Source organism: Natrix helvetica, assembly GCF_964273705.1.
Source record: "Natrix helvetica genome assembly, chromosome: 5".
In the NCBI taxonomy this organism is placed as follows: Eukaryota; Metazoa; Chordata; class Lepidosauria; order Squamata; family Natricidae; genus Natrix; species Natrix helvetica.
Window position 1 is genome coordinate 39,832,433 of NC_138551.1, and position 19,400 is coordinate 39,851,832.

The 19,400-nt window shown below is 36.1% G+C and overlaps 1 protein-coding gene across 1 annotated transcript; it reads left to right on the forward strand.

Moving 5' to 3' along the window:
- Nucleotides 1-1,203: 1,203 nt before the first annotated feature.
- COPB2 (COPI coat complex subunit beta 2) lies at nt 1,204-19,328 on the forward strand. Its single transcript, XM_081953680.1, has 22 exons — nt 1,204-1,374; nt 2,675-2,812; nt 3,211-3,297; nt 5,042-5,168; nt 5,546-5,694; nt 6,208-6,354; nt 6,671-6,770; nt 7,027-7,169; nt 7,829-8,028; nt 8,311-8,421; nt 8,555-8,643; nt 8,734-8,840; nt 9,335-9,478; nt 9,856-9,986; nt 10,631-10,838; nt 12,557-12,667; nt 13,489-13,703; nt 14,803-14,895; nt 14,978-15,158; nt 15,261-15,326; nt 17,411-17,500; nt 19,015-19,328. The coding sequence occupies exons 1-22, from the start codon at nt 1,372-1,374 to the stop codon at nt 19,105-19,107; spliced, it is 2,733 nt and encodes a 910-aa protein (XP_081809806.1). The 5' UTR covers nt 1,204-1,371; the 3' UTR covers nt 19,108-19,328.
- The last annotated feature ends 72 nt before the right edge of the window (nt 19,329-19,400 follow it).

Here is a 19,400-nt window from a genome sequence, read left to right on the forward strand (position 1 = left end):
GAACTCTCAATTTGAAAAGCATGAAAAGTTTGAAAAATTGAAAAGTTCCCTCCATATATCTGCTATTGTATAAGACAGTTAGCTCTAAGCTTTAGGTATGGCACAGAGGACAGCTAAGGAACATGTTATTCTGAACATATGCAAACATGCTCTTGAAAACAGTTGACTCTCCACCATCACCTTCAGATTATCAAATCTTCCTGAGATGAGCTCCATTCTGTGTGGGGCAGAGGATGTTGTAAAGATACTTGAAGTGTAGACAAAAGCAAAATAGTGATGACTTAAAGGTGTGGCTCTGTTATTTTGTACATTTAAATCAAATATACTCTCTTTTCCACAATAGCTGAAGGTGAGTTAAAAGTTGGCAGTAAGAATCAAGATACTTTATTAGTTAGAATCAACTAGGGCCATGGGTGTCAAACTCGATCATGTCACGTGACATCACAACTTATTGCAATGTTTTTTGCCTTTGCAGAGGTGGACATGGCCTTTGCATGATGCATCTGGCCTGAGGGCCACCAGTTTTACACCCTGTCTAGGCTAAAGACTCATTTTCCAATTTCCTGGGGATAAAACTAATACAAAAAAAAATGAAATTTATTGACAAGTTTTCATGCATCAGAATCAGGGGATGGGGATAATAATATCAACAAAGTAGTGACAATGGGAACCTAAACAAAAAACAATCCTATAGGATGACATGCACAATCTTCAAGTAATTCTAGACTGGATGGCCATTTCATTTTCACTTTTAAACTTAGGTTATTACGTTTGTATTTATTTTACACAACCAATCATTTCATTTCATTAGCTTATATTTAGTTCTTCCAATTAAGGCCCGTTTGAGAAAGAAAAATAAATATCCATATAGGAAAATGCAACTCTTTCATTTTACATTGAACATATTGTTGAAATCCCATAATTGCTCACATCAGGAAAAACATGCACAAAGTCTGCAGATTTTTCTAGCCTGGCTTTAAACTGTACGGCTCAGTACATCAGGATTTATTTTATACAGACACAGTATGAGTTTTTACTCCATAAACACGCATGGTATTATATTATCGCATATTTAATAGTTTCTCCGTCTAAAGGGCTCACAGAGGGACAAAAACGAGTTCCATTTAATAGAGAATGTCAAAACAGGCTAGTGGAATAAGCTCCTCTTCACTTTTTTCTTATCTCTACTTTTTTAAATGTCCAAGTCCCTGCTCAGAAGGCGCGCCGGAAGAATATTTGCCCGACATTCTCGTTTAGCTTTTGGCTCTCGCGAGAACAATTGAAGCCGGAAACTCCACGTCGGTGTATTCGAGCTGGGAGCGAACCTCGTCAAGTTGGGTGGCCTGAGCAGCCGACGCGGGAGCCAGCGCTATGGTAAGCTGGGGCCAGTGCAGTGTCTCAAAACCAAGAGCTTTAGGGCTTGCATACAAATAGTAGGCCGAAAGGGGAGAGGAAGGTAGCTGAATGGAACACGGGTCGGGTCAGGAGTACGTGTGGAAGAGACTTTGTTGGCTTCCATCTCCATTCTCATGCAAGAGCCTCACCGTTGCTCTTCAATGCAGCTGCTTGTGTGGGTTAATCGATAGAAGCTCGGCGTGTTCATGAGCCGTGCAATTAGCAGAAATCCAACCGTGACTCTTGGCACGAATATAGGGAGAGAGAGAACTCGTATTTGATGGTTTCTTCGCAAAATCTCTTTTCCGGGGGAAAATGTCAACGCTATTTAAATGGATTGGTAGAAAAAGAACTCTTATTGATTCTGACCTTCATTTATTTTGCCTTTACAATAGATTCGGTCGAATCAAAAGAGCCCCTCGGTTCTCTTCGTTGCAGGTGAAAGAACCTTGTTAGAACTGTCATCTATGATCTGAGAGGGTTTAACTGCTAGGCATTACCTCCTGGGTCAATTATTGTCAGTTACTTTACCTGGGACTTAGCTCATTATCTGCTCCAAATGTTGCTGGAAAAAGGACAGGCTTTGGAGTACATGCTCTGTTGTGATATATGAACATTCAACAGTGCTGCAATTGTTGCTTTCATTCATGCTCTTTTCAGACTGTGAAGCTGAGCCTAACGGGACAATCACTATTGGCAGCAAAGAGACTTTTCTGTTTCTGTGGGTTTCCATCTAATAGCCATCCAGATTTTCTCAGTATGGATAATGATTGCCTTAATGTAGACATATTAAATTATTACTAAAAGATAATATTAAAAAGGCATCTCATTCTCAAAATATTGAAGTTTTGCTTTCAGTGTTGTTTTACAGTTCTCACAAGTTAGAGGCTTCTTGTTCCATTTGTCCAATTGCATTCCTGCCCATTTCTAGGAGCTGCCCCAATCTATTTTTTTAATATCAAGACTGTGATTGTTTTGTATTACCATAAATCTTATTTTGATTAATCTACATAGATACCGTGCTCTTTTTACATAATAATGAATGTTTTTGTGAAGTCAGTGACAATATTTGCTTACTTGCTTTGTTTTATAGTCTGGGGTTCACAAAATTCATGAGCAACTTCAAACATCGCCTATATGAAAAACTAAACTGGCACATTGAAGAAATAATAATAGTATATTCTTACATAAATATAACCAAGCTTTTATTTTCATTTTTAATAGTATACATAGATACTGTTTGTGTTTGAAATATCCTAATAAGTCTTCCTCTGTTTAGCCTCTCCGACTTGATATAAAGCGGAAACTAACAGCTCGATCTGACCGAGTGAAGAGTGTGGACTTGCATCCCACAGAACCATGGATGTTGGCTAGCCTTTACAATGGCAGTGTTTGTGTTTGGAACCATGAAACACAAGTAAGCCTGATACTAAATATAGTTGGTAACCCTGGTGAAAATATAATTTTTATTATGGAGATAGATTTATGCAAAAAATAATATTCTCCGTGTGTATGTTTTTTTTAAAAAAATTATTCATTTGATGCAATACATTTTTAATTAACTCTTATGTCTTCCCCATTAAATGTTACATTCATGGTATTAGTATTCTCCTCTATGGAGGATCCAGGAAATTTTGTATTATGCATTATAACACCCACAAACACACACACACACCAAATGTCAGGTTTATGTAGCATTCAAACAAAATTATTGTAAATTTATAGCACAAACCTTAGAATGCTATAATTTGCATGACAAATAATCCTTTTAAAAATCTATTTGCGTGAAAATAATTAAGACTATTTTATTTTCAGACACTGGTGAAGACTTTTGAAGTATGCGACTTACCTGTCAGAGCAGCTAAATTTGTGGCAAGAAAGAACTGGGTTGTTACAGGAGCTGTAAGTTGTTCCTTTGGGTCATATGTATTTCTGAAAGTCTGCTGAGATATACTATAGTTTACTATCCTGAAGTTCAAGTGTAAACGTGATAACATTTTATGTCCAATTATACTTTATGTCCGCACTTTAACGATTAAAATATATGTTCCATCTATATGGAGAATTAGAATTCTTAGTTTGCCTGCACTTCTGTATTTTCCCCAAATTAACTGTTGAGCAGAGTTTTTTTTAACACCAGGATGAGAATGGCTATGACAATCTATAATCTGATAGATATTAATCTATCAGTTTAACAAAGATAAAATGAAGTTGTTTTACATGTATTTTGTTTATAAAATATAGTGCAATATTTTTATTATTTATAGTATGTTAAAATCCTGAAAAAGGGAAAAATAGAAATGGCAAATAAAATCATACTGTATTACAGTGTATCAAGTAATTTGGTTAGGTTTTTAAGCATGTCATTATAAAATTTGGTCACATAATATTAATTGAACTTTCCATGACATTGATTGACATCAATTCATGAAGAGAAAACAATATAAAACATAATACAATCAAACATCAGACATTTGCACGTATAAGTACTTATTCCTAATCTCTAAAGTCATCACAAAATTCTTATTCATGAAACAGTCAAGGGGATAGCATTATATTGTTGCCTTACTCTATTTGGTGTTGAATGCTTCATTAAACATTTCATTATTCAGTCATTCATCAAATTTATATGGCCATCCATCTCAAAAAAATAGACTCTGGGTGGCGTACAACAATCTAGTAATCAATTATCATGCATGCTTTACTTTTGTTATATCTCACTGATTATATTAGCAATCAACATACTGGCTTTTTGTGGCTGGCCTGGAATTTATGTTTTATTATTAGGGCTTGTTTTTGTTTTGTTCATCTGTTTATTAGAGTATTTTAGGCTGGTCTGTCTGATTTGACATTTTATGGTGGTGCAATGGTTCAACAGTTAAAGACGCTGGAAAGCTGACAGCCTAATTCAAGACCTGAGTGTCACGCGATGGGGTGAGCTCCTGTTACTTGCCCCAGCTCCTGCCCATCTAGCAGTTCAAAAACATGCAAATGCAAGTAGATAAATAGCAACCATTTTGGTAGGACGTTATCAGCATTCCATGTGCCTTTGATGTATAGTCATGTTGGCCATATGACCACAGACAAGGTCTTCAGAGAATGCTGGCTCCCTTTGCTAAGAAATGGAGATGAGCACCTTCCCTAGAGTCGGATATGACTGGACAGGCGAAACCTTTATTTTTATTTAAAAATAATAATAATTCTGGACTCTGCTCATCTGCCCATTGGAGTTGGGCAGCTAAAAAATTCAAATAAATAAAATGATTTTTTCAGTATTTTCGTAAGCATGCTTTTTTATATATTACATTTCAGATTTTGTTACACGCAACACTCCGGTTTTATAATATTTGTAACCATTACAAGTATGTTCTACATCTCTTAATGCACACATTTCATTCATTTTTATCAATTTTATAATTTTTTTACATAAATTATTTATTTTTGCTAACTGCAGTAACTGTATTCCATTCTTTTACTCCTCTTATTTCTTTAAATTTCCATTTTCTCCAAAATTCCACTCTTGACACAACTGCAATAATATGGTCTTTTCTAATTGAGAACATTTCATCATCCTTGTATTCTGCACTCATTTTCTCAATCGTTCATCATAGCAGTTAAATCATTGATGCTTTTACTTATTCCACAGGATGATATGCAAATTAAAGTTTTCAACTACAATACTTTGGAAAGGGTACATATGTTTGAAGCACATTCAGATTATATTCGTTGCATTGCTGTGCATCCTACACAGCCTTTCATTCTAACAAGCAGTGGTAAGTAGATCAATACTTTCTTGGCAGCTTTCTTTTCATTCACTGAGGTCAAAACATCTTTTTCTGAAGGTTGAAGCACTTTTTTGTAATTGAATAACTCAATACCAGTCTATCAAAACTACAGAATGCCAGTATTTATAGTTGGATGCTTGATATTTATCTGGCTTTTGTTTTCTTTCTTTTTGTCAAGTAGGTTTTATACATTTATTTCTAAATTTCAAGAATACTTGACTATTGCAAGGTGGTTAGACATGTATATAGACAGCTGAATTCCTAAATTACATTTTTCATTGTAGTAAAAATGTACAATTTTTGTGAAGTGGCTAATAGTAGTGATAGAAACATTTACAGTGATTTTTGTTCTTTCTCTTCCATAGATGATATGCTTATTAAACTATGGGACTGGGATAAAAAATGGGCCTGTTCTCAAGTGTTTGAAGGGCATACTCATTATGTAATGCAGATTGTCATAAATCCCAAGGACAATAACCAGTTTGCTAGTACGTCTCTGGATAGAACAATCAAGGTATAATATAGGCATAATGATTTTTTTTTTGAAATAGTAACTACTACTATTTATTGTTACATGGAAAGTCAAACTTATTAATTTAAAATAAAATAATTTCATCACTTTGTAAATGCTTAACTACTTCTGTAGCTCGAGGTGTGGATTGTGGAGCTTCAATATGATAGCTAAGATCAGCTTCTCAAGATGCAGAAAGTGTTTGACAGATTAAGAAAAAAGTTTTATGTATATGCATTTTGATTAAACTTGAAGTTTCAACAAGTTCATAATTTATTCAATCTCAATGTTTATTTGTAAAACTGAACAAACTTCTAATATATTAAGATTTTAAATTCTTTTTAGAATAATCTATTTTTCCTTTCTGATTTAATTTTACTTAAGAATTTGAGCAGAATATTATAAATGTAATGTAGCTGAAGGTTTCAGAATCACTCTGTATTTATTAACTTGTGGTACATCTATGCCTACTGTTTTTTTAAGAATCTGTAATTTCATTTTTATTTTTTTTGCAAGGTGTGGCAGCTTGGCTCTTCATCACCCAACTTTACTTTGGAAGGGCACGAAAAAGGTGTAAATAGTATTGATTATTACAGTGGAGGTGATAAGCCTTACCTAATTTCAGGAGCAGATGATCGTCTTGTTAAGATCTGGGATTATCAGGTATGAGATATCATATTATTTCTAAATCATTTGGGGGTGATAGAAAATAGCTGTACATTCTGGGTTTTAACTGAAAACTGGATTTATAGTTTTGTTTTATTCAGCTGAAGATTGTTGTCATTGGGGAATGCTAAACATGTTTCTGAAAACTCTCATTGTATTATTTAAGAGTCATTGAGAGATAGACAGCATATACATTTAATAAATTATTGTTATTGCTATTATTTTACCAGTGAAATTGAATCTTGATGATGGTCATCATGATGATTTAATGCAATTGAATCTTTTATAAATTATTTTCATTATTTTCTCCTAGAATAAAACATGTGTGCAAATTCTGGAGGGACATGCACAGAATGTTTCTTGTGTCAGTTTTCACCCTGAACTTCCTATTATCATCACTGGCTCTGAAGATGGTAATCTAGACATACATCTATAAAATTAATTTAAGATTTTGTTTAGAGCATTAGATTATTAATCCACTCTCATATATTATAACAGTAAAAAATACAAATGTCTATCACAACCATGTTGTACACATTTTTTTGCTTTAAGATTATGAACTATTCAAATTTAGATTTTATAGGAATATTCCTGATTTGATTTGTAAAGAAAACCTAATAATAGATCATGATATATGTTTATTTATGGTGTCTATTTTTTTAAATACAGGAACTGTTCGCATCTGGCATTCAAGCACTTATCGTCTGGAAAGTACTTTGAATTATGGCATGGAACGTGTTTGGTGTGTTGCCAGCCTAAGAGGGTCAAACAATGTGGCCCTTGGATATGATGAGGGTAGCATCATTGTCAAAGTAGGTTTGTCTTAGAAAACCTATAATTAATATCCATCAGCTGAATGATTGCCTATTTTTCATAAGTGAGAAACAGACACTGATTGAGCATTTGACATTGGTGATTTTTCTTACGTTTTGTTAATGTCATTGACCCGTGATGTCATTGACCCGTATGTCACGCGTGCCACAGCTGAGTTCAGCTTTTTAAAAGCCATTTTTCGCCCTCCCAAGTGACTTCCAGGTTGCTCAGAGGGTCGTTTTAAGCGTTCCAAAGGCTTCAGGGACCGTCTGGAGGCTTCCGGTTTGCTCGGAGGGTGGTTTTAAGCGTTCCGAAGGCTTCAGGGAAGCCTCCGGACGGTCCCTGAAGCCTCCGGAGGGCCTCCGGGGGGCGGGGGAGGCTCTTTTCGCCCTCCCCAGGCTCCTATAAAGCATCTGGACCCTGGGGAGGGTGAAAAAAGCATGTAAAAATGGGGGCACATTGTGCGTGCATGCGCACGGGGGGGTCGCATGTTGCATTATGGGTGTGGCACGCCCGCACACGACCCCCCCTGCGCTCCCCCCACTTGTGGCATGCGAGCCAAAAAAGGTTCGCCATTGCAGTCATAGACCTAAGCAAAGTGGTTTGGAGTGGTATAGGATGTTTTATTCTATTTTCATTTTAATTTTCTTCTTACTAGCTTGGTCGGGAAGAGCCAGCCATGTCAATGGATGCAAATGGAAAGATTATTTGGGCCAAGCATTCAGAAATTCAGCAAGCTAATCTCAAAGCAATGGGAGATACAGAAATCAAAGATGGGGAGAGGCTACCGCTTGCTGTGAAAGATATGGGCAGCTGTGAAATATATCCTCAAACTATTCAGCATAACCCGAATGGGCGGTAAGGTTCATTGTTCAAAAAGTTTCAGGGAAAAGGTTTGTCTTAAATTATATGTAGAGCCAAAGGCATTTCAGGAACATACTGAATGGAACTCTGTTAGTCTGAATTACACCGTCACTGCCAAGCCAGTTTTGTTGATAAGAAATAGTAACAAAGTTTTTTCACAGTACTATTTGAGTGAGGACTTGGATCCCATCGCAGTTGTTTTATATATATATTTCTACTACAAACCATTTTTATATACGGATTTGCTAATGTTTTTATTACGTTTATGTTTTTCAGATTTGTAGTAGTATGTGGAGATGGTGAATATATCATTTATACTGCTATGGCACTGAGAAACAAGAGCTTTGGCTCTGCTCAGGAGTTTGCATGGGCACATGATTCTTCTGAGTAAGTAAAGTAATAGTAATGTTTTGCATATTATCTTATGTGGCACATAAAGTAAATCAGTTAAAAAGTAAAACCTATTGTGGCTTGCTTCTTATTGGCATGTTGAAGTTATATTGAATTCTTTTATGTGCAGGTATGCAATCAGAGAAAGCAACAGCAGTGTCAAGATATTTAAAAACTTCAAAGAGAAAAAATCCTTTAAACCTGATTTTGGAGCAGAAGGCATGTTATGCACTTAATACTTAGTGTTCTATTTAGTCTTATGGAGCATTTTCTAGTAATAATACTAATTTCTATTTCTTTTTGATGCAGGTATATATGGTGGTTTCTTATTGGGTGTCCGATCTGTCAATGGCTTGGCATTTTATGACTGGGAAAATACAGAACTGATACGCAGAATCGAAATACAACCCAAACATGTGAGTTATTTCTTTGCTTGAATCTCATTCATTATCTAAGAATCTCCTAATTTTTGGAACATTGGTGAAAACCTATTTATTTGATGAAGCCATGAAGGCTAGATTGTTATGAGTATGCCTCCAGGTGAATTGGTTTTATTCAAATGAATGTGATTCTTGGTTTTTATATGCAATTATAATGTATGGCATGTTTTTAAATTTTACAAATCAGTTTTTAACTCCAAACTATATATTGGGGAGCTGTGTAACACTCAGAGTTGATTGTTTGAAATGAATTATAAGTAAATAAATAAATAAAGCTTAAATTTTTGTAAATCTAAGCTGATAACTAATTTTAACTCCTTTGAAGAAAATTTTTAATTTCAATAAATACAGTATTTGTACTTATTGAATTTTATAATATTTTTATTCAAATCCAGAATATTCAGCTCAATATGCTTTACTCTACGATGCAATATACTCACTTTTTACTTTTTCTGTTGTTTTTGGTTTAGATTTTTTGGGCTGACTCTGGTGAACTAGTCTGCATTGCTACAGAAGAATCATTCTTCATTCTGAAATACCTTTCTGAAAAAGTTGCAACCGCACAAGATACACATGAGGGAGTCACTGAAGATGGCATTGAAGATGCCTTTGAGGTATCCGTACACTGGGATCTGATCTCTGGTCAATACATGTTAATAAATAAAAATAAACTTGTAGTCAATTCTATTAGTATAGATGTATTTTCCTGAAAAAATAAATGAATGAGTAGATCAATATAATTGTGAATTTCTGCTTCATAATAAGATACCAAACTATATATGGGTAGCGAATGTTCGTCTTTTGCTTATTACATCACTGTTTTAGCACAATACTATTCAATTTGGCAAATTCATATTTTAAGAGCTCTTCATTTCAGAGCTCATGAAATAATGCATGCATTTGCCAATATGGCTAAACTTCTGCTCAATGACATCATTTTGCTGAATCTATTGGAATATTACAAAATATAAAATCTTTACTCTTCCACTAGGTCCTTGGTGAAATTCAAGAGATTGTGAAAACAGGACTTTGGGTGGGAGATTGTTTTATTTATACAAGCTCTGTGAACAGACTAAACTACTATGTTGGAGGAGAAATTGTCACTATTGCACACTTGGACCGGTAAGCATTCTCTAGCTCATAAAATATCATTGTGGATGATGTAAAATCGTTCTGCCATTGGGCCTTCTATCTATTCTTAAAGGGCAGAAGTGGACAGGTATATGGTGCTGTGCCAAATATGGAGACAGGAATACAGTCCTTGGGTACTGTTCAGATTGGAATAATGTTGAGAGGACTCCAGCACTCTAGTAAAAGTCTTGATTGTGGGAAGTGTTGATAGTGATATGGTGAAGTCTTAATAGGACTCCAGTAAAGGTCTTGATGATGGGAGGATTCCATAATCCTAACTCTTTATTGTTATGTAATGCATAAGACTAAATATTTTACACAATTTTTCTGCTTTATTCCTCATTAAGTATTTTTTAAGGGAAAAAAAAATTCTGGATATTTATGATTACAGCACAGTTGCTTTTAATTGGTTACTTCAGAGAAACCTTTCCTCTATTGTAATGCCTCAGTATATTTATTATGTTTTGATAATACCTCATTGTTCTATCTAGTTATAATTAGAACAGGCTTGCTGATGCAATTTGCCTATTTACATTAGGTAAATAACTAATCTTTCTTATTTCTCAGACCCAACTATTTGAAACTTTACATCTGTGTTGAAACATACTTTCCTCTTTCTTTTTCTTTTCTTAAAGAACAATGTATTTATTAGGTTATATCCCCAAAGACAACAGACTTTACCTTGGTGACAAAGAATTAAATATAGTGAGTTATTCCTTATTAGTCTCAGTGCTAGAATATCAGACTGCAGTCATGAGGAGAGACTTCAGTATGGCCGACAAAGTTCTTCCTACAATTCCAAAGGAACAGAGGACCAGAGTTGCACACTTTCTTGAGAAGCAGGTAAAAACTTCTGTCCTAGTCATTCAATAACAACTTAGCATCTGATATGTAGTGGAATTTTATGTTGTAAACAACCAGAGGTTTTGTTTAAAATTAAGATGTCCCAATATTTTTTGCTATCGGGGGTGAGGGAGGAGCACTTATAAAGTCAGAAAATCTCAGGTACCTTACCGTATTTTTCAGAGTATAAGAAGCACCGGAGTATAAGACGCACCAAGGTTTTGAAGAGGAAAATTTTTTTAAAAAAAGTTTTTGCACTCTGCAAACCTCCCCAAAACGGCACGTTTTTGGCGAAAACGGTCCTGGTTTTTTTTTTTCCAAAAAGGCATGAATAGCCTTTAGGAGGCTTGTAGAGTGCTCCTTGAGGGGGGGGGGGCAAAAATGAGCAGAAAACGGCCCCATTTTTTGCCAAAAAAAAGGACATGGATAGGAGGCTTATAGAGTGCGGCTGAGGCGGGGGGGGAGGGAATTGAGTGCTCATTCTGCCCTACCCAACCCCAGGAGCTCTCTGAAAGCCTCCTAAAAGTTATGCACTGCCATTTTTGTGAAGGGAATGGGGTTTCAGGAAGCAAAAAATGATGTATTCAGTGTATAAGACACCCCCAGATTTTCAGCCTCTTTTTTGAAGGAAAAAGGTGCGTCTTATACTCCGAAAAATACGGTAATTGCCAACTAGAAAAACCACACCCCAACCAACATTGACAGGGCAAGCAAATAATGAAATGTCTGCAGGCCAACAGCCAAATAACACCAAGGACTCCACCGTGTATTAATAAGGCAACAGTGTTATCAGAAAGGACAGGATTCTCAACCCTTATTTGTAATACCTGGGCATGAAATAGGTGTAATCAGGCTTCTGTATTGCTTACTTTTTGAAAATTTGGCAGTTTACAGTTGGAGAGTATTGATACCATCTTGATATACTTGAGGCACCAGAAATTAAGAGGTAGGGAGATAATAAGCAGCCTGTATTGCTTAGTCTTGTTTTAATATGCTAGCAAAGGGATGTGAAACTCAATTTCATTAAGGGCTACATCATGATTGGATTTTACCTGGGTGGGAGTGGTAGCCATGGTGAGGATGGCATGGAGCCGTAACTCTGCAGACATGGTTTTTATAAACTTATAAAAATATAAAGGCGTACGTTTCTGTTATTTTGTTTTTTTAATACTTACTTGATCTACTTGATCATCTTATGAGAGAGAGGCCAGATCAAGAAACTGACTCCACAGGAAGACTATAAATTATTAACATAGGCTATAGTAGCAAAATCCTGCAAGCCTGAAAGCTAAAATATTTTACTTTTCCTCCCTTTTATAACCTGAGTCAAGGAAGGCCGCCTGGATGACCCCAGACACCCCATTTTGGGCCTGGTAGGCCTCCTGGAGCACTCCGGAGGCCAAAGGTTGTGGCGGGGACGGGGTGGGGCTGCCGTGCCCCATTTTTGCTAGCAGAAGCACCAGTCTTTTGCTTTTCCAGACCGGCCCCTATGGGTCAGATATAAGCACTCCGCTGGCCAAATCCGGCCCACAGGCCTTGAATTTGACACCCCTGTGCCAGCACTGCACAGCTGCATATTTAGCAAAATGGAAGTTATCAATTAACATTTAACACTTAAATATTTGAAACTATATAGCTATCAGGATAAAGCATTCTTTTCTACAGAATGTTAAGAAAATTGCATCAGTAACAAGTTACTGTTTTAAAAATGTATTTAGGGTTTCAAACAGCAAGCACTTGCCGTATCAACAGACCCTGAACATCGTTTTGAGCTTGCTCTTCAGCTTGGTGAGCTTAAGATTGCATATCAACTTGCATTGGAAGCAGAGGTATGTTGATATAATCTTTAAAATATCATAGTAGAAGTACCCCATCCTTTGGAACAGAATCCACCACGATATTAGATTGGCCCAACTCCATTTGATTTTTGGAAAGCAATGAAGAATGGGTCTCCGTTGCCATTACAATCGAGATCATTGTATTTGTTTGCTCTGGGAGAAGATGTCTTTCTGAGAAGAGAACAAACTTCCTTAGAGTCTCAGTAATTTACTGTACAAAATTTTGATTTTTGTTTTTATTCTTACTCCTGAACTGCTCAAAGTCGATCATAATTTTAACTGCATAGTAACAGAATAAATGTTTATATGAATCAGCACCAGATCTGACTTGTGTAAAAGAAATAGAACTTTGAGTGCCTGGGAATAGAATGAATTCCATGTATCTTTGTCAATATTGAATTTAAAGACCATTCCTGTCCAAATTATTGATAAAGCATGAAGGGTCAGGTACACTATACTGAAGGATAGTAAGACTTGAAAAAGTATCTTGAAAAAGTATGAATGATTCAGTTGATTCTTCTGAGATTGGGAATGGTCACGCTTTTTAGCTAGCTCAAAATCCTCATAAGTTCTTACTGAAAGTTCATGGTTTGGTGACCATAATCCGAACGTTGAATTGTCTAGGAATAACTTTCTATAAATTAAACACATACTGCTCTTTGGAAAAGGCATATCCATAGCATTGATATGATAATCAGTTGCATAATATTTTTTTCTGTAAAAAGGAAATAAAAAATTAGCCCTACCAGAATCAAATGATCTTCAAAACCATTTAGCATGGCTCAAAACATTAAAATATTTTGTTTTTATAGTCTGAGCAGAAGTGGAAGCAGCTAGCTGAACTTGCTATCAGTAAGTGCCAGTTTAGCCTTGCCCAAGAATGTCTGCATCATGCACAAGACTATGGTGGCTTATTGCTTTTAGCCACAGCTTCAGGAAATACTAGTATGGTGAACAAGTTAGCTGAAGCAGCAGAAAAAGATGGCAAGAACAATGTAGCATTTATGAGCTACTTTCTGCAAGGAGAGTAAGTATCAAACATTCTGTCATATTTTATAGCATTTCTCAAGTATCCTCAAAAAATAAACATGTTTATTTAGAAAATACACAAAAATCTCTCTTTATTCCCCTCTGACTATATAGCTTCAACCAGAGTCTTGGTTCTTTGGGGAAAGGGTGAAAATATTAAGACAGCTCTTTTAAATACTGAAACAATGTAACCCCATGACTATTTAAAGTTTGGGAAAACCTGACATAAAATATAAATGTAACCATGTATTTGTCTTTCAACTTGGCCAGCATCTTTATTTATTTATTTTTGTTTCTTTTGACCCATATTCTCCAATTTCTATAGTTTCCAAATCTGGGTGGGTAGATTTTATACCCACAAGAACTACCTTTTCTTTAACTTCAGACTTTAACAGAATCTGATCTTTGCCTGGAGATCATTCCACAACATCAAAGTTGCCACAGAAAAGCAGCAACTTCTTCTCCAGTGTTTCTTAAACGTTTTCGCTCAGGACCTCGTCCCGCTTTTAAAAATTATGGAGGATCCTATGTTGTCCGAGTTATATTTATTGATAATTTACCATGTAAAAAATTAAATTGATACAGTTCCAAGTCATTTGAAGGTAATGTAATATTGTATTATTTTTCCTACACAGACTGGCAGATTGTTTGTGGACCACTGAGAATCATGGGGAACTCCTAGAGTTCCTAGGCCCACATATTAAGAAACACTGTTCTAATCAATGCTCAGCTCTTCTCATTTCTTAGAAGTGTTAGATCTGGAGTTTCTTTCTGCCCTGACTGCTAGTAGATCAGGTTTATTCAGATTATAGGTGGCTGTGGTACAAGTATCAAGGTGCCAAAGCCTAAAGTATTTAATAAATTGAATTTGCACTTTAAATTGTGCCAGGAACGGAATTGGAAACAAGTACAGGCAGGTAACATTGCCAGTGTCATGAACCCATATTGAATATTGAAACAATGATAAATAGGTTTGTTTTGAAGATATCACAGAGTTTTGCAACATTATAGAAATATTGTAGACACACTTTTCTTTTCACACTTCTGTTATATTACTAATTTAAGTTCATTTTTTAAAAAGTTCTGTTTCATTATAGGCTTGACAGTTGTCTTGAACTTTTGATTAAAACTGGACGATTACCAGAAGCAGCTTTCTTAGCACGAACATATTTGCCAAGTCAAGTTTCAAGGTAACTGAACTGTGAAATCTATGTTACGTAGTATAAATATTTTGTTCACAACTGAGCTTCTTGCAATGGTAATCTGTTTCAGGGTTGTAAAACTATGGAGAGAAAATCTTTCTAAAGTCAATCAGAAAGCTGCTGAATCCCTAGCGGATCCCACAGAGTATGAAAATTTGTTCCCTGGATTGAAGGAAGCATATGTGGCTGAAGACTACATAAAAAATTCCCAAACTACATCGCGGCCAGCCAGTGAATACCCTCTTGTTACTGTAAGTTGATGCAAGAAACCAGTAGTTTTAGAATTTAGCAATCTTGAGAGCCAGTGAAGGTCTGCTTATGCATTATTTCTTTTTTGTTGTTGTTGTTGTTAGCCAAATGAAGAAAGAAATATCTTGGAAGAAGCCAAAGATTTCACACTGCAAAACAAAATATCAGAGGTCAGTATTAATACATTTGAGTAAATCACAGGAAAGCAGGGCTTGACAAATACCCCTACCCAAAGATAAACTTTGAAGATCAATATTTTTGTGAAACTTTGCATAGTTTCCAAATCGTTTTGTAGTTATGCACTTCAGATTTCTGATAAGTGCTCATTCTAGTTTTTACAGTAGGTATGGAGCCCAAGATTGCATCTCTCTGCAGAAAATAATGCCAATCCCTGGTACAAATAAATTACTTATAGAATTTCAAAGCATAGTATTTTTATGGATTTATACAGATGATTCCATTTATATAGCATTGTAGAAAGCAGTAAATTGTATTTGATTGGCAAGTGAGCATTCTTCATTTATTTTCTTCAGAAATATTTTAGTTTGAAATATCTTGTCTATTTATATCAACTAGGTATTTAAAATGAGAATTCATAGTTCAACATTGACCACTTAATGTGAAGATTTTAAAGGTTCTGGTATAGGAAAAATAATCATTGGAATGCTCTCTGGGAAAAATCAGCTTTTAATAAACTTTTGGAAGCCATAAAAAGGAGGCTAAAGGAGCCTAAACTCAGTATAAAATCTCTTTCACACCATGAATGTTATCAATGAAAAACAGTATCTTCTGACTAGTTTGAATATTTAGTATATTTAAAAATAAAGTACTTGATATTGGACTATAAATGTACTAGCTAATGCCCCTTTCCATAAATAGTTGATTTTAACAGATTCAAAAGAGCCAACAAAAGTTGGAGGAAGAGAAGAAAGTCCTGAAATTTACCACTAGACCAGCGATGGCAAACCTTTTTTGGCTCAAGTGCCATATGTGGGGGGAGCATAGGGGGGTCATGTGCAGGCATGCCGCACCCATAATGCAATGCGTGCACTACAGGCACGACCCCATTTTTACATGCTTTTTTCGCCCTCCCCAGGCTCCAGAGGCTTTATAGAAGCCTGGGGAGGGCGAAAACAGCCTCATCGCCCCCCCAGATGCCCATTTTGAGGATCGTTTTGAGCGCTCCAAAGGCTTCAGGGACCGCCCGGGGGCTTCCCTGACGCCTCCGGAGTGCTCAAAACGACCCTCCGAGCAAACCGGAAGTCACTTTCCGGTTTGCTCAGAGGATCGTTTTGAGCGCTCCAAAGGCTTCAGGGACCATCCGGAGACTTTCCTGAAGCCGCCGGAGGGCATCCGGGGGGGCAATGAGGCTGTTTTCGCCCTCCCCAGGCTTCTATAAAGCCTCTGGAGCCTGGGGAGGGCGAAAAATGGCTTTAAAAAAGGGTGAACTCAGCTGGCCAGTGCGCGCACCTGAGCTGGCAAGCTGACAGGGCAGCGCCTCGCATGCCCTGACAAATGGCTGCGCATGCCACCTGTGGCACGCGTGCCATAGGTTCGTTATCACTGCACTAGACCAATTTCTTATCTTGCTTCAACTAGATCCATCTACTTAGAAAAAAACTGCTGTGACAGTGTTTTTGATTATCAGATGGTCCAGGCAAAAAACTTCCCCCATACAAGTCACAATAGTGGTGATCAATAAAAACAATCAATGCTGTGTTCTTCCCATATGGGTTCAAAAGCATCTAGATGATGTGTGCAATTGATACAAAGTAGCTGGATGACGCAACATTGAGCCTGTTTGGTATAGTGGTTAAGATACTGGCATAAAAACCAGGAGACAGAGTTCTAGTCCCTCCTTAGATATGAATCCCAGTTCCGTGGCTTTGGGCTACTCAGTCCAACCCACTTCACAGATTCAAGAGCTTGTTTGTCGGAAAGGAAGAGAAAGGAGTATTATATAGGTTCATTGATTTGGTAATAAGGGTGGGATAAATCTTTAAAAAGTAATAACACAAATTGTTCAGATTACTTTAGAAATAACAAAAGGTGACAAAGTAAAACTTTATCTGGTGCTTTTAAAGTCCACTGAATGGATGGTCTAAAAGTTTCACTGTAAGTTCAGTTTGTTAGAATAGAATGTTTATAATACAGATAGCCACAAGTAATGGAAAAGATGTGTCAGTGAAATAAATAAATTGAATGGTATACATTATTTCTTCATTATGTGATGGGGCTTTCTTCTCTTTATAAGGAACCAGAAGATGAAACAGTTCCATCTCCTAGGCCTGTAATAGCACCTCAAGTTGCTGAAAAAATTTCACTTGACATCAAAGATGAAAAGGTAAACTTACTATACTAGAAAGAAAGGAATTAGCACTTTGGAAGTTCTAATCCTACTACTGTAATTTCCTTATTTCAAGTTTCTATGTGATAGTGTCAAAATTAAATCTGTTTTGTAAGCTATGCAGAACCAAGTCATAGTGTAAATACTGAGTGGAAGCCAGTAAACCTTTTTTTAATGTAAGCTGTCCCTCTAAACCAGTGCTTCTCAAATAGTGGGGCGGGCCCCCCAGGGGGGGGCGCGAGGCTCCTTAAAGGGGGGACTCAGCTCAAATTATTTTATATATTTTTGTTTTGCAGGTTAAAGTTTTTTTTAATATTGTGTTCCTTTAAATCCTGTGCTCCTTTAAATCTTTTCTGCTACAGTTAATAAAGCTATTCTTTGTTGTAAATTGATCCACATTTCTTTCTTTTTTTATTCTCTTATACGTTAATAAGGATACAGTGTTATGCAGAGGTGTACTTATAACAATTTTATAGACAAATGATACTATTTACAGTCGCGCGGGGCGCGCGAAATGTTTTCTTCTTCCTAGGGGGGGCATGACAGAAAATAATTGAGAAGCACTGCTCTAAACTAATACAGCAGTTTTTTTTCCTTAGGACACTAATGCATCCGTTTGTTCCCTTATTTTCTAAAATACTAATTAACTGCCTTCAAAGAGCAGTGGGAATTAAGATAAACAAAAATTTTAAATACAGTTATTTTCCAATTTGTTCCTAAGAAATAAATATGGTTAATAACATGGTATTTGAATATGGTGTTTGAATATGGTTAATCATATCAAACCAAGTCAAGTGGTTAATGAATTTCAGCATTCATCCAACATAGTAAAAAGCTTCAGTAATTGTAGAACAAAATATTTTTTATTAATTTAAATTAAGTTTATTAAAACTTAGTTTATTAAGAATTAATTTTTGTATCCCAAGCATGATTATATACTTATTATCATGTTCTGCAGGTTTATACTACTGCACTGTTGATTTAATTCCAATATTGATTCTGTGGGTGATAGCAATCCCAATCCCTTCCACATACTTATATAACTATCGAACTAATTGTTTGTTGAATAAGGATTGTATACTTATTCTAACAAGTTAACACTTATGTCCCAAAGGTGCTTTTTCAGGAGTCAACTACGTTTTCTTTTTCTTTGAAGATTTCTCATTTAAGAAGCTTCTTCAACTCTGACTGGGTGGTGGGGAATGGAGGGATTTATATTCCTTGAAGACAGCTGCCATTTGCATTCCTTTGGAGAGTTGTTGAGGAAACTTGAAGGTTTATCTGTTTCCTCAGGGTCACCCGAGTAATGCAGATGTGTCTGGAACCTTGACTGCATGATGTCTTCTGTCGTGACACAGGGTAGAAAACATTCTGCAGCCAAGAAGGTCCACACCCATTTGCACTACTCAGGTGACCATTAAAACTTGCAAAATGATGGGTTTTTTTTTTTTTTTTGCTAATAAGATAACATTAGATTTTTTTCCACCCTAACTACTTATGTCTTGTTTTAGGTTTTACTGGACCTAGATGTAGATCTGGATAACTTGGAATTGGAGGATATTGATACCACCGATATTTTTCTGGATGAAGAAATGTCTGACTGAACTTTTAAACTGATGCGCATTCTTACATCTAGTTATGCTTGACAGTGTAGTCTTCTTGTTGAAAAGTGGCTCTTTTTTATATTTCAAGATGGAAAATAAATAGGGACAGTCTTTTACAGTACAGATCTAAATTTCCCCATTGTGATGTAGGCTTCCTTAGATACAGTAGCAAGTTCGTATCACATGATCAAACAATTTTCCAATAAATGTCTTTCGGATTCCTTCAGTCTCTGGTGTGTAAAGGAATAAGATTGATTTAAAAGAAAGATGAAAAAATAGGCGTACTGAGGAAA

Bases quoted from the DNA above. Each gene is read 5' to 3' on its own strand.
- COPB2 (XM_081953680.1), top strand. The intron at 9,987-10,630 runs GTAAGCATTCTC...CTTTTCTTAAAG, and splicing joins ACTATTGCACACTTGGACCG to AACAATGTATTTATTAGGTT. The intron at 15,327-17,410 runs GTCAGTATTAAT...TCTCTTTATAAG, and splicing joins TGCAAAACAAAATATCAGAG to GAACCAGAAGATGAAACAGT.